We start from the raw sequence: 14,901 nt of genomic DNA on the forward strand, positions 1-14,901 counted from the left end.
TTGAATTTGACAGCTTTACTTCATTTGGGAAATGTGAATCTTCCCATAGGGATAACCAGTGATTTTTAAAATGGGAATTACGGTACGTGACTTTAAAAATGCCAAATTTTAATAAATTTGACAATATGCTTATAAATGAGTAGCTCCAATTTTTATTACTTGGTTTCTTAGCATCAGTGTTCAAGTAATCCAAGAAATCTCTTTCTCCAGGTATCTTGTTAATTTTTTTCTTCATATCTTCAGGAATACTCTTGGGGTTTTTTTCCTCTGGTTTGATTAGTTAAGCTAGCTAGCCCTCCTGTAAACATAGTTCTTCTTGCTATAAAAGTCCTAATGTGACAAGAACTGTCTTTATGGCAAGTGTGTCTGGATTCTTACCTTGTCAGCCCAGCCCACCTGCTCCTCATCAGTTCACTCTGGATTATCACTGATTTTCTAGATCTTGCAATGACGAGCTACTTCTTACTGTTAAGGCTTCCTCTTGATGGTATCTTCTTTATTGGTCCCAGCCTGCACGTCTGCCTCTCAGTCCTGGAAAACATCAGTTTGACTTACTGATTCTGGTGGTATTCTTCTGCTGGCTTCTCTGATTAACACTTTTTTTTTCTTTTTTTCCAAACTGAATGTGGGGTAGTGATTCTTACCAGGTCTTTGTCTAGATTCTCCTGCCTGCTTCCCAGAATTGATGCTTTTGCTTCCAGGCTGGGAATATTTTTCTTTTAGCCTGAGCACTTTGAAAGGTGAATTGCTGTGATGGTGCCATCCAGCACAAGAAAGATGCGCTGTGCTGTAGGCTGTGATCGCTGTTACTGTGCTGGGCGCTGACACCAAATATAGGAGTAGGGCAGGCAGAGCTTTCAGACCCTGAAGTTCTCCAGTTCTAGGGCTTCGTTTTGCCCGGTGATGATGCAGTTCAGTGCAGGCAGCTGGCTCCAAGGCTGAGGGCTCCTGGCTACACTGTAGTGACACAGTGGTGGCCATCTCTGCACATCAGTGGCACTAGTTGGAAACTGATACGAATTGGTTAAGTTTCACATTGCTGTCTGGAGTACAAAGGGGGAATTGGTGGTTCTGTGATAAACCTAAATTATCAGTGAAGCCAAGATTGACAGAATTCTTCTTCATAATTCCTACATTAATAAAAGGAACAGGAGCCTGCCTTCTAGTGCCCCTCTCCCCCCCACTGACCACCCACAACACTTAGGGAAACTGGCTTGCTGAATTCAAGTGAACTAAAAACCAAAAAACATTTTCAAATCCTATAATGGGCTGAGGGAAGAGCTTACTGAGACAAATTGGGGGGGGGGGGGAATTAAGTGATATTCAGTGGTGGGGGAGATAAACGAAAATGCAAGATCTTTTCAAGAATAAAGAAGGAAAAGTACATGAAGGAATATGGGTAGAAGTTTTACTTGAAAAATTTTGTGATGCTAAGAAGGGAAGGAGATGAAAGAGGTAAGATATGTAGCCAGTTTAAAAATAAATTGATTGACAGGAATGCATTTAAACAGCATACTCAGTAAACTTCATAGAACTGATGTCTTTCAGCTTCATTTATCTGTGAGGTGGAAGATGCCTGTATAGTAGCTTAGTGACCAAGAGAGGAGGAACTACAGAAGTCTTAGTCTCTGACCTTGTTAAAGGATAACAGTGGGTAGATACTTTCTGCTGGATAACAGATAACACGAGTCATGATCGTGCAATGAATAATTGGTGCTGTGCTTAAGTCTGCTGCTTGATGGTGAATGTGTTTGCTGTTAGTGAAACCGCAGCGCCTACCATGCATGTTGACTAGTTTAAACACCTTCCCCGCTCTTTAACTTCTCATAAAAGAGACTATATACGGAAGATGAGAATAAGTTTCCATCACCATAATGCTATTCGTTACTTACTTTGCAGCGTTCCTTTAATCGTGGTTTTATTAACCATGGCGCTGACTTAGCAAGGTGAATGGAAAAAAGAACTGTAAAAATCCCAGCCCTTTCTTGCTGCGAAACTGAGTGGGTTATCATGGGGCAGCACTACGACCATTCTGGATGAACATGAATTTAGTGTATATACCTCTTTGTCTTTCCAAAGGCTTTTCTTTCTGTTCATTGGTCACAAAAAAAAAAAATTGGGCAAGTTCTGCCCAATACATTGTCAGTGCTTAAGGTTTTATTACTTAATTCTTTAGTTAATGCTTTTTCATACATTAATTTTCCACTAGGGAATTATTTCATTTTTCAGATTCATAGGTATATGTAGATTATTATAGTTGTCGCTAAAATTGAATGGATGCTGGTATTTTTTTAATGTATTTATTTTTTTAAAAATCCCTGATGTAAGGCTTTACAACTAATTACAAATTAATCCTTTGTGTATTGAAGGGAAACTAATGGATTGACAGTCACAGAGAAAATGTTCAAATCTTGGGTGTATACTGTTAGTCATTTTAAAGGGTCAATGATAAAAGTTCCTGAAGAATTTTTGATCTATCAGTTCCGTTGTCTTTGTTCATTGCAGTTGCTTCCATTGCTGAAAATTTTAGAATATGGTTTCTAGCGGCTCACTTAAGTCTTTGGTCTATTAATGCGAAATATTATGTCAACTATTAACATTTTAAATTATTAAATGGTTCTTTGCATAACCTATCATCCTTTGAGAGGGTCAGTATATTTCTGACGGTTAGCTGATAATGAAAAGGTAAACTGACTCAAGTTTTCTTGCGGTTACTGAGAGCTTGAGTTTCCATCGCAAATATTGCAGAGGAGTTTTTCAGCTGAAGTACTCTTTTGTTCACAGCAATACAATTGTGCTATTTAATGTTTCTATTTGATCATATGTTTTGCAAAATGCTATTATTTCTTTTTAGAGTAGGACTTGAAATTAGGGACTGAAGTCACCTCTAAGAACTCTTAAAGAGATTGTGCTGGCTAATGTTTCATTGCTGCAAGTCCTTAAAGATAACACAAACAACAAAGAGGATATTCAGGATGCCAGGAGAGAACACTACAAAATTAATTTTAAGAAGCTGCATAGGAAACTTACTATCAAAACCTATTTTGATTCCATGGAATTTTGTTTCAATATTTTGCCAGTCCCCCTTACCGTTTCATACAGTTTTGTGTAGGCTTTAAAATTTGTGTTGAATTCTGCATGAGATGTTCGTCTCCATAAGACCATTAGTAACAGTGATGCTGTGATGAGGCAGACTCCCAGGCAGACAAATAGTAAATTTTAATCCAAAACAAAATTGTGACATGCATGTTTTGAGATAGAAGCATATTTACAAAGTTTCTTCATTAGTTCTTTATTTTTCTCTCTAGATGTGGTGCCTGTATGAGTGTGGGGTTTCTGCAAAACCTGTTTTCCTTACTTTGCCGTCGCAGCAGCGGGATGTTGCAGCTACTGCAGTAGTTTATAAGGGCAGATATAAAAGATTTCTTGAAGTATTCTCATCAGTTTATCAAAGTTCACCAAAATATACTTGAATGTCAATGATCGGTGTGACTTCATTGGGGGAGGGGAGCAAAGAGGAAGAACAGAAATTGCACTTGTTTTTCTTGTTGCAGGATGTCTATATTACTTAATTTTACATTTGTCTAGTACCTTCCTGCAAGCTGGTGTTTCACAGTCCTGGAGTCAATAAAGCTCCAATTGACCTTGCTGAAGAGTTTTTTAATTACTCCTGAAGTTAGTGTTTTCTTTGTACTTTCCAGGATGACATTTACAGCTTGAGGAGCTCATAACCTAAGGGATACTTTATAGCAAGCATTTTACAGAGATTTAGGTTAGTTACACTGGTACTAAACTTGCAGGAACAAGGAGTCAAGCGCAGAAAAACACTGCTGCTTCCATGCTGCTCTCTGTTACACCCCACAGGCAAGAAAAGTCTGTAAATTCAGATTTTTCATGGAGTAGAGCAAAAGAAGAAAAGAGCCAAGAACAAGCCTGAGGATCTTATCAAAGGCTGGAAGAGGGGGGAAAAGTATTCACTGAAGTCATAGATAGTAATTGGCTCAAAATGGTAATGAGACAATGTGTCCTGTTGTCCTGTTTACAGGCTGCCCAAAGACATTGTGGAGTCTCCATCCCTGGAGATATCCAGAAGCCATCTAGACATGGTCCTGGGCAACTGTCTCTAGGTGGCCCTGCTTGAGCAGAGGGGTTGGACTGGATGGCCTCCAGAGGGCCCTTCCAGCCTCAATGATTCTGGGATTCTCTTGGTTGAGAGGGTAGAAGGCAGGAGAGCTATATTTCACAATTAAGTTTGCTTAAATAATGCACCTAACAGTGGAACTTGTACCCGTTTGATTGTGACCCATCGAAAGTTTTTAGTAAGGTCTCCCTGGTACCGTCCAAGCTTCTGTACCACTCTCTTTGGAATGACATTACTGCATGTAGGTTGATTTTTGGAAGGGGAGAAAGGAAAGGAGATTAAGGGACATGTAGAGCTCAAACTGGTGTCATCTCTTGAAACATGATGTCTGTACATGAAGTCTCTGGGGCAGTTGGTGATGGTTTGCAGGGAGTTCTTGCTTCAGTGGTGAAGGCTGTGAAAGACAGATGGAAGTATTTTGGCATTTGGTGAAAAAGCATTCCTTATTTTTAGCCTGCTTCCATTTGGAGACTTTGTGTGTTTTGAAAATGTTGACTGTTTTCTCAGTACTACCTTGCTATGTAAGTAATTCTTGTGGCAACCGCTTCTTTGTTGTGTGAAGGTGAGCTCTGGAGCAAGAACAGGATGGAAGCAGTAGGAGTTCCTAATCCTGTTGCCCTGTTGTTTCTGCTTTTGTACTCTGTCATATGCTGTTGTAAGTCCAGCATTGCATAAACATTTTTTTTTTTTACATTTTGGGATTAGCTGCTTTCAAATACAGAATTATTTAATCACTGAATTGTGTTTCAGATTGAGAAAGCTGTATATAGTATTGCTTTAGCCATTCAGTAGCAACTTCATAACAGTGGGCGGGGGGGTGGTTGCTGTATGCTTTAGCTTTACAAAGTCATGTAAAGAACCCTCCTGTATCCGTAGCAGCACTGTGGACTTCTTAGTTGTGCCTGGGTATTATGGGGGTTATCGCAAAAAGCATTAAGAAATCTATTGCCTGGGATTTCTGCAATAGCTTTGGTTCTCAGATTTTTAGTTTGCTAGAGAGAGAGGGTGGAAGAGCAGTGTATAAGATCAGAATTAGACGCAGATTATCTGCCTAATATGGTTCTCTCGTTAGCACGGATAATATGAATACCGTTTGGAGAACAAACAGATTATAGAAAAAGAAATGAAAACATCCAGATCCTGAGCATTTGGAAAGCACGACACTGATGTATTTGTGTAACCTTTTCATGAAGAGCGATGCTGAAGTCAAAGAGGGGATTTTGATTTCCTTCATTAAAAGCTTATTAAATGAAGAAATAGGACAGTCGTTGTTTTGCTTCAATAGTTGGGGGTCACAGAGGCGGGCCTGATCTCCTCGGGATATTAATGCCTGCTTTCAGCTGGGGGAAATGAGCCGTCGCTTGAGTTAGCTGCAGCTTTATGTGCTCGTCACTAGGGATCCCCATATGTCCTGGGATCTGCGGCAGTCGGAAATGGCAGAGCTCGGCAGCGGGGAGCAGAGGGCTCTCATTGCTATTCATAACAGGTAGCTCGGCTCAATCTGCCCAGAGCAAGTCTGTTTAATGTTGATCAGCTGTCCATCTGATAAACCGAATTGATATGGACATTTCCTCCAAGGGCTGCCCTGACAATGACAGCAGGAGCATCGGGATGTCTTGTTAGTCTTTTTCTCCGAGCTTGAAATTTTATTAACCCTTTGTTAGAGCCGAGCCAAGCGTGCTTACAATACTGAGGCTGTGGGTTCTGTGCGTTTCTCCCTCACCTCTTTGAAAAACAGCATCAACCTCCAGTTTTGTTGTCTACATGGAGAGTGGCTAGCTGTTTTGTTTTCAGATTGTTTTTCTCTGGATGGAGCAAAAATTGTGACTTATAAAGGCAACTTTTAAAACAGCTTAGGTTTTGTGTGTGTGACAAAATACGTTGGGAAGCTCTGTTTATCCTCTCCCCCCCCCATCTCATCTCCCTTTTGCATGCCTGCCCAGGCTGTGTGGCTCTACTGGCTCTTCTCTCTTGCTAATTGGCACGAATCACTGGCCTTGAAACAGTTGCTGCTGGGGCTCTTCGCAGATCAAATGTTCTGATCTGGGGCAGAAGGTTACTTTAGATTAATATCGTCCGGGGGCAGTTGCAACACACGTGCACTGTCCAGAGGAAACAATTTACTCAGTACTATGCCAGCATGGAGGCAGAATCTAACCTGAGCTTGTATCAGCAGTTACATGAAAGTATGGAGCAGTTTAGGTACTCAGTGAATCAGTGCTTGGCCACTTTCGAATAAGCTCAGGGAGCATAATGTGCCTTTGTACTAGGTCGCAATTTAATTTGAACTTTGAGGCCTTTTAGTCGTCTGTCTAGTTGAGGGCAGTTTTGCTCATATGTGAAGTCTCCATGACAAGAGGGGAACTGCTTGAGTCAGAAAAGATGTGAATGTGCTGAAGATTTCAGGAGAGGGGGGTCTGTGTGTGTCTAGGTTTGCAGTGTTAAGAGGATGCTCCAGTGCGTTGCTCTGTTCCCCGCTCCCATTGTCCCTGTTCAGTTGTTACTGTTCATCCCCCTGCCGTAGTTCTGAGCTAAGGTGACATTCTCTGGGCTCCTTGGAGTGACAGTCACTAACTGTCGGGGGCTACAGGGTTGAACTGCAGGAGGAGGGGAAGAGAAGGCTGTGCTAATGACTCTTTTCATGCCTTTTCCAAAAAATGAAAAGAAATAGAGGGCAAGCCTCTATGCGATAACCTCTGTGGCCATGCTCTCACAGGGATTTGAAACCCCTAAATTCAGAATGTAGCACACTGTCTGTTGGAATAAGAAGTGATTTGTAAACCTACCTAAATAAAATTGGGTCTGCCCCTTTGCCGGACAATGACCTTTTCTTCTTCTGTCTAAAACAACCAGTGCAAGATCATTAGTACGCAGCTTTAAAATGTTCAGCTGTTTCCCCTCTCCGCCCTGCACCCTCCCGCCTTGGTATCATTGAACTGCAAGGTATCCTGTTATTAGTTTAACTCCAGTTTGAGCAGTCATTGACTGCAGCATTCTTAAGGTGTCCAGATCGGCTTGCTCGCAACTCCCCTGCTGATGTGTCCTTTGTTCCTTCCCATCAGTACTTTCTGCTTGGCATTTTCTTCATGTCAGTGTCCCTCAAGCTTCTAGAAGACAAAACAAAAAAAGAAAGCGCCACGAGGACTGTATTGATTATTTACCTTTATTTTGTGAAAAAATTCAAACAAAGGGCAGAGTCCCTCCAAATGGAACCTGTGGTACCTGCAGCTTACCTGGAAATACTTAGTGAAAGCTCTTTGTGCTTAACACCTTCCGGTTGTGGCTTCTAAAAGTACATGGAAGAGACACGATAATTCATTTAATATCTGTTTAGCACATGTGGTTGGGTTTTTCCCCCCCTAAGAATCTAAGTTTTATTCATAGCATCAAAAATAATTGTACTTTTTCTTTGCTTTCAGTCAAAGAAGTCTGGCCGAGATTACAGAACTGATCCACACTGCCTTTCTGGTGCATCGTGGGATAGTAAATATTGGTGAGCTCAAGTCCTGCGATGGCCCGCTGAAGGATATGCAATTTGGAAATAAAATGGCTGTTTTGAGTGGAGATTTTCTTCTAGCAAATGCTTGCACAAGCCTTGCGCAGTTGCAGAATACCAAGGTAAAAAGAAAACAGTTCTTCTACAGCCATAGCAAGTAACTATTAGTGAGTCTTCCGAAAAAGAGGTCCTTTAAAAAATCAGCAGTTATGGTATGTATGTATATATGGAACATCCTTTAAAAATCAGCATACTTATAGCTGTAGATGGATTGACAGGCTGCTGCTGCTGCAAACATGTTTAGGGACATGGTTTAGTGGTGGATTTGGCAGCATTAGGTTAACGGTCGGACTCGATGATCTCAAAGGTCTTTTCCAACCTAAATGATTCTATGTTTACCACTGTCTTACAGAATTACTGTGTTGAGGCCTCTAGTATATACTCTGAAGCAGTGCAGCCATAGGTAGTAATGGATGAGTGGTTAATTTGGTGAATTTAACGTATGTGCAGTGGCATCCTCATGACATGTCGGACTACAACACATCTGGCAGACTGCCAGCTGGAGACATGTTTGCTTTCTTATTTTGTTTTACTTTGCATTTTGTGAAAGGTTTATCTGTTTTAGGAAATTCCTTTCTTTTTCTACACAGTGCTCAGGTGACTTTTTACTCTTAATAAAATTATTTTGTTAGGCATTTGGATTCCCCTGAGTATTGCATTGCCCTATTAGCATGGATGTACTGGCTTCTAAAGGGCAGCTGCGATCCAGCTGCTCACCCAAACTGTTTGAAACTTTACAGGGAAACGTTTTCCATGACAAACGAATTGTATATATGTATGAATGAGACTGATGGAGACCTTAAGAGATCATCTCTGCAGTTGGTTCTTCTTTTCCCCGGACAGGATCAGCTACACCAAATCATTCTTGACGTGTGTTTGTCTAGCTTGTTCTTAAAATCTCTGGCGGTGGAGAGAGATTCCTGGGCGTCCCTGTGCAGTCTGGTGTAATGCCTAACTACGTGTATGGCTGAAGAGCTAAGTGTGCCGTTCCAGTGGAAACAGAGAACAATTCTTTGTAGGGGTACTTTTTATATATCTGAAGATCACTGCCATATCGTCATGTAAAATAAATGTTTGTCGTGTGTGCAGTTCTCAACAACCAACATAGTTTTAATCCTGAACTTAGAGAGTCTATTGTTTTTAGATTCTCGTGCTAAAGCTCCTTGTGATGGTAGCTGGGTATTTTTGTACTGCTTTGATTGTGAGTGTGACAGTTTCTCTCAAAAGCGGTGTCATTTTGTAACATAGAACAGAGATTCAGGAGAAGAGACAGAAAATTAGATGTCAATCTGCTGGAATAGTGGATTAAGCCAGTATGGCGATAACTGGGAGTAAGTATTAAAAAAAAAGTTTTAAATAGTGCAAAATTTTAGTCATGCCATAACCAAAATGGGGTGCACTTGATTTTACTAATTATTGTTGATTTGTATCCATTATTTATTTTTTTTAGTACTTAGTAAGATTCTCAAGACAGACCAAAAGATTTAACCCTACATCCATTTTTTGTTTCAACGTAAGAGGAAACATTTATAAAATGTAGCACCTATTACTTTGTGTTTAGTACACCATTACGTATTGCAGCAGCAACGTATAATCCCTGAAGACTTGCCAGGAAACAAGCCTACAGTGAAATGAAGCACAAGTGCAGAGAAATACTTTTTTTTTTTTTACTTCTTTTTTTTTTTAAAGCATCATTATACTGCATGTCGGAAAATTCTGCCAAAACATTTTAGCACTTTTTTTCATTTTTCTGACATCTAAATACTTTCATAGCTTCTACATACGATAAGTGGGATGCCATTATGGAAACTGATTGACTTAGTAAATTATTCTTTTTCATACGTCTAACCCTACTAGCAAAGTTAGAAAAATTGAAGTACAAGCTATAGAAATCTCTTGACAGGTGCAATGATTTAAACATACTGTATTTATTCTTTTGTAAATGATGAATTTTCAAATCTGGCATCTGTTTTTCAGCAGTGTGAAATAACTGTGACTTTTTTCCTTCATAATGTTTTGTTTTCTTTGATGTAAAAAGTAAAAATCACAGTACTGCTTTTATCGTGGCATTTATTTGGTAGCTCAGCAAATTGGCTAATGAAATGAGCAGCGTTATATGGTACGTGGGACTGGACCACGGTAGGCTATAACCTCTGTAGACATGCATAGCTGTTGTACAGACCACAATTTAAACTAAAGGGGGCTTTAACATTAACCGAAACCACGGCTACCAAGATAATTTTATTGTGCTGTTAAACTCTTGTCTAAGCTTGTGTATGATGCATTTATCTCTCTGCTTCTCTCGGGGCTGACAATTAGATGTGAAATTCTGTAGTCGTAATGAAATGCAGAGCTATTTTATAATTGCCAAGGGTAAAATTAGCAAAGTCAATTATTTTCCCTTAGGCTTTTCCCTGTAGATATTAAAAGGCTGCAAGGTAATTGCCTTAGGTAACACTTTGATTTTTAAATAACATTAAATATAGGAATTGTTGTTAATTCGTAGTAATTTTCCTCTTCTTGCTACTGTTGTAGAATATAGCTGCAACAATGTTAACAAGATTCAAGGCTCAGGGCTTGTGTTTTGGGGGGTTTCTTTTAAACTAGTGCTCATACTTCTCATACGTTTGCTAAAGTTAGGCAAAAGAAGGGCTTGGGGGCGATGTTTTGGGGTTTTTTTTAAATATCTGAGGTACAAGGACTAAAAATTTCTTGAAATCTCAGTTAGGAAGCCTCCGGTAAGATGAATTCTGCTGTTGTGGTATTATAAAATAATCAAAAATTTTGTTGCTTGAACACACATAATAATTCAGAAGGAAGCATTCTCATTTTCTACTTTGTGAAATTGAGACATTAATTATGATTTCAAAGTTGATATTGACTGAGGCTTAAAATAAAGTACTGAAGGGCAGATGCAACTGCATGCTGCATTTTTGTAACAGTGGCAGTTTATTTAGATAATAAAAACTGTTTAAAATGAACAGTAATTTCTTCAAAAACGTTTACAGCTGCAAAGCATTAAATTGATCAGATCACATGGATTTAAAATTTTTCTGTACATTCATGTTAACTTTTTAATCACCTTATATAAACTATCCTTTTTTTTTGTCTGCTTTGTATTTTGGATGGTGGCTTTTCTTCGGCTAAATTCTTTTGTTGATTGAAGATAATATGGGTATAACCTTACTCCAGAACCATATCCTGTAGTAGATTGGACATTGCTAATCCATAGATTTTAGAACAGAATTGAGCCCAAAGAGGAATCTTTTAGTAACTGGTACATCAGCAGTGGGTATAGGAGTGGCACGCCTTTGCCAAGGAAGGGCATGGTTAGTTTTTGCTCCTTAAATGACAGCACAGTAATGCCTGGTAATGTGCTGATTTATTGGACTGGGGTGTGTTTATATGGCATGATGGGGTTGTTTTGTTAGGCTTTCTCATTTTGAAGTTGCAGTGTTTCGATACTAGGATTGCAATAAGATATTTGTAAAAATCATCATAAACATGTAGATGGTGGGAGAGATGGAAAAGTAAAATGATGTGTGCCTATGTTGTGGGATATGTGACCATATACAGTTTTAAATAAGTACATGAATAAATTATTAAGAAATGTAAAAGGATATGTTTAAGGGTCGGTTCTTTGTTGCCATCTGAAGGTAACATATCTTTAACATTTGTTTTCTCGCTTTGCCTGGCCGAGGATGTGGGCATGAAACTGCTAACAGCGAGTTTCGTTGCATGGAAGCGCTTCTTTGACTCTGGTAGCAAAAAATGTTAGTTTTGCCTTTGATTTCTGCTTAAGTAGCCTTCACCTCTCGTAATATTTTTAGGGTGGCGTTCAGATACAAACATAGCAAAAGTAACAAGCATTGAGATTTTTGTCACCTGTCAGACAGATACGTCATATGGACATTTGAATGCAAATGATGTGTGAATATTGGCCGCAATATTATCAAATCATGTGCTTTTGCAGGGTATATAAGAGATAAGTTGGAAAAAACCTGGTGCAGCATTATAGGTGGAGCTTCCTAGAGCATCTAAATCACAGAATCATAGAACCATTTGGGTTGGAAGGGACCTTGAAAGGTCATCTAGTCCAATCTCCCTGCAATGAGCAGGGACATCTTCACCTACATCAGGTTGTTCAGAGCCCCATCCAACCTGGCCTTGAATGTTTCCAGGGATGGGGCCTCTGCCACCTCCCTGGGCAACCTGTTCCACTGTCTCACCACCCTCATTGTAAACAATTTTGTCCTTATATCTAGTCTAAATCTACTCTCTTTTAGTTCAAAACCATTACCCCTTGTCTTATCATAACAGGGCCTGTTAAAAAGTTTGTCCCTATCTTCCTTATAAGCCCCCTTTAGGTACTGAGGGCTGCAATAAGGTCTCCCTGGAGCCTTCTCTTCTCCAGGCTGAACCTGTCCTTATAGGAGAGGTGCTCCAGCCCTCTGATCATTTTTGTGGCCCTCCTCTGGACTCGCTCCAACAGGTCCATGTCCTTCTTATGTAGGGGACTCCAGAGTTGGTTGCAGCACTCCAGGTGGGGTCTCATGAGAGCGGAGTAGAGGGGCAGAATCACCTCCCTTGACTGGCTGGCCATGCTGCTTTTAATGTAGCCCAGGATATCATCAGTTGTCTTATGAAACTTTGGAGAGGGTGCATAAAAGATGTAATTGTGACCACTTTTGATCCATAAATCTTCAGATGAATTAAATGATGCGTTTTGGTGCAATGCCTACTGTAATGTGCTGATGACTAAAGAAAACTATAAAATAATCTTTAAACGCATCGCTTGTAGCTCCATAAACAGATAGGAAGGCATCCCTTTTTATTTAAAAAAAAATCACCACAAACAAAGGAACAAAAAAAACCCATATCCAAAAGAAAAAATAAAATCCCAGAAAAAAGAAAGGCAGGGGAGGTGGGGGAGAAGAACCTAGACCAAAAACCTGAAATACATGTAACGGTAGTGTTTTCCATAGTTCTTTCTGAAATCTTAGGAATGACTCTATTTTTCTCCACTATAATTCCGTGATCTTTTGTTGGAATGTTAAACCGTTCACAGAAGCGCTTCAAAATCTATAGCCTGAAAGCTTGGAATTGAATTTAAGAATCTTGTCTGTCAATGCAGAGCTCTGCCAGAAGACCACATTATAGAGCATTGTTCTATTAAGCATTATTTGTTTATAAATAAACAGTAGCACAGATGTAGTACTTATGTGGTGGATGCATTTCCTTATGTTAAGTTTATGTATTCCTAAAGGCATAAATGTGTTGTTTACAAAATAGGCCTTGTGTTTGCATAAACATCAACAAGTTATTCATGTAAGTCTTCCTATTGCAACAATCTTGAATGTACACTGTGCTTCGTAAAAGAACTGCTTATCTTGAACTATGGTTTCTACTACTGTAGCATCATTTGTGGCCCTATGGGGAACGCTCCATTTTCAACTTGAACAACTTAGTTCCTTGCTGACCAGTGAAGGATATGGAGAGTATTCCCTTTCTGGAATTATGCCAGTTGCCCTTTTGATGTAAATCGACATTTTTGAGAATTGAGTCAGCTAGACTCTATAATTTTAATTTTCCAATGTCATGTAAGAAAGGTAGTACTTGTATCAGGCTTTTTCTTTTCCTGAATGATGTCAAGAGAAGAACATAAAAAATTAAAAAAAAAATATTTTAAGTATTAAAACAGTTAAAAATCATGGATTGGCTAAAGAAATGATTCCTAGGATTGGTGGCAGTTTTCTGGTCCTCTCTTCAAAACTGAAAACTCAGTGTAAAGAACATGAAGAGCACATACCATCAAAAATCCTGTAAGAAATGGACTCAGTCTCTTCTCCCAAGTAACAAGCGATAAGACAAGAGGAAATGGCCTCAAGTTGTGCCAGGAGAGGTTTAGGATGGATATTAGGAAAAATTTCTTCACTGAAAGGGTTATCGAACATTGAAACAGGCTGCCCAGGGAAGTGGTGGAATCGCCACCCCTGGGGGTATTTAAAAGATAGACGTGGTGCTGAGAGACGTCGTTTAGCGATGGTTTCGGCAGTGTTAGGTTGATATTTGGACTTGATCTGAAAGGTCCCTTCCAACCTAGACAATTCTATGATTCTGTGAAATGTCTTGTTGCTTATGTAATGGCAGCCATTAGCAGCCACTGATTTGTAACAGGTCCGAATTACTGTCCTTCAGACCAGTGCTTTTCATTTTGTTTGAGGTGAGTAGAAGGTGCTTCTTGATAAACGTAGTTGTGAGATGAGCTATTTGCAGAGCAATGAAAGTTATTTTGAAAGAACTACTCTTCATTGTTTTTTCTGGTGAAATAAATACCCAGTAAGTATATTTTCATTATATTTTACATAAAATAAGCAGAGACCCTTAATCTGAATTTTCCTTCTGAGATTCAGTAGCTGTATTGATCAGAGAAGGCAGGATGAAAAAATCATGGAGAAAAGATGAGAACCGTAAGTAATCTGTTTGCTCCCAGTTACAGTGTTAATATAGAAAACTAAAGCTGGTGATAAAACCATTTTCAAATTGTGTATATATTTTTAATTATTCTTAACTCTTCACCTCTGCTCACTTATCTACTTCCTTTTTCTTCCCCAATATAAGCTGCTGTTAGAGATAAGTACCTTTAAAACAATCAGCTCACAGAGCAGGTAGGTGACGCTGAGGCATAAATTTGGTAAGAGACAGAGATCAGATTGGATTAAGAGACCCAGGTTATGAAGTTTGATAGTGAAGTTGAGTTCTCAAGAGAAAAAAAAAATATGAAGAAAAGCAACCTTCAGAATTTTTTCTAGTGAGCAGGATGAAGAGCTTTTCTGAAGTACATTATCGTGTCTGTCTTGCTGTACCTTCCCTTGAGGCACTGTTTGATGGTGGCGTGCTGGACTAGATAGGGAGTAGGATAGTGTCTGCATTGGTGAGTATTTTTATTCTAATTTACTGTTTTAGAGTGTCAAAGGGAAGTGTCTCAAAACCAGACACTACTGAAAAATATAGATGAGTTTAAAGAGCTATGAACTGATTTATGGAAAAGTACACTAAAGGAACACTGTTTTATCTGGGTAATGAAAGAAAAACCAAGGAAGAATCGTAAAGTTTTTGCACCTTTAACCTAATATGAGAAGACATAAGACAACATAGCCTTACATTATTACAGAATAAAGCTCTTCTTTGGGCAACCCTGTTG

The 14,901-nt window shown here is 39.3% G+C and overlaps 1 protein-coding gene across 4 annotated transcripts in view; it reads left to right on the top strand.

Annotated features, from left to right (window-relative positions):
• The window catches only part of PDSS2 (decaprenyl diphosphate synthase subunit 2), a 121,942-nt gene that overhangs the window by 68,055 nt on the left and 38,986 nt on the right, over nt 1-14,901 (top strand). For all 4 annotated transcript variants that reach the window (XM_074581006.1, XM_074581005.1, XM_074581008.1 and 1 more), the window contains one exon: nt 7,561-7,759. In XM_074581006.1, the coding sequence (XP_074437107.1) occupies nt 7,561-7,759 (199 nt within the window). The remainder of the gene's footprint in view (nt 1-7,560; nt 7,760-14,901) is intronic.

This window comes from Larus michahellis, chromosome 3, assembly GCF_964199755.1.
Source record: "Larus michahellis chromosome 3, bLarMic1.1, whole genome shotgun sequence".
Classification (NCBI taxonomy): domain Eukaryota; kingdom Metazoa; phylum Chordata; class Aves; order Charadriiformes; family Laridae; genus Larus; species Larus michahellis.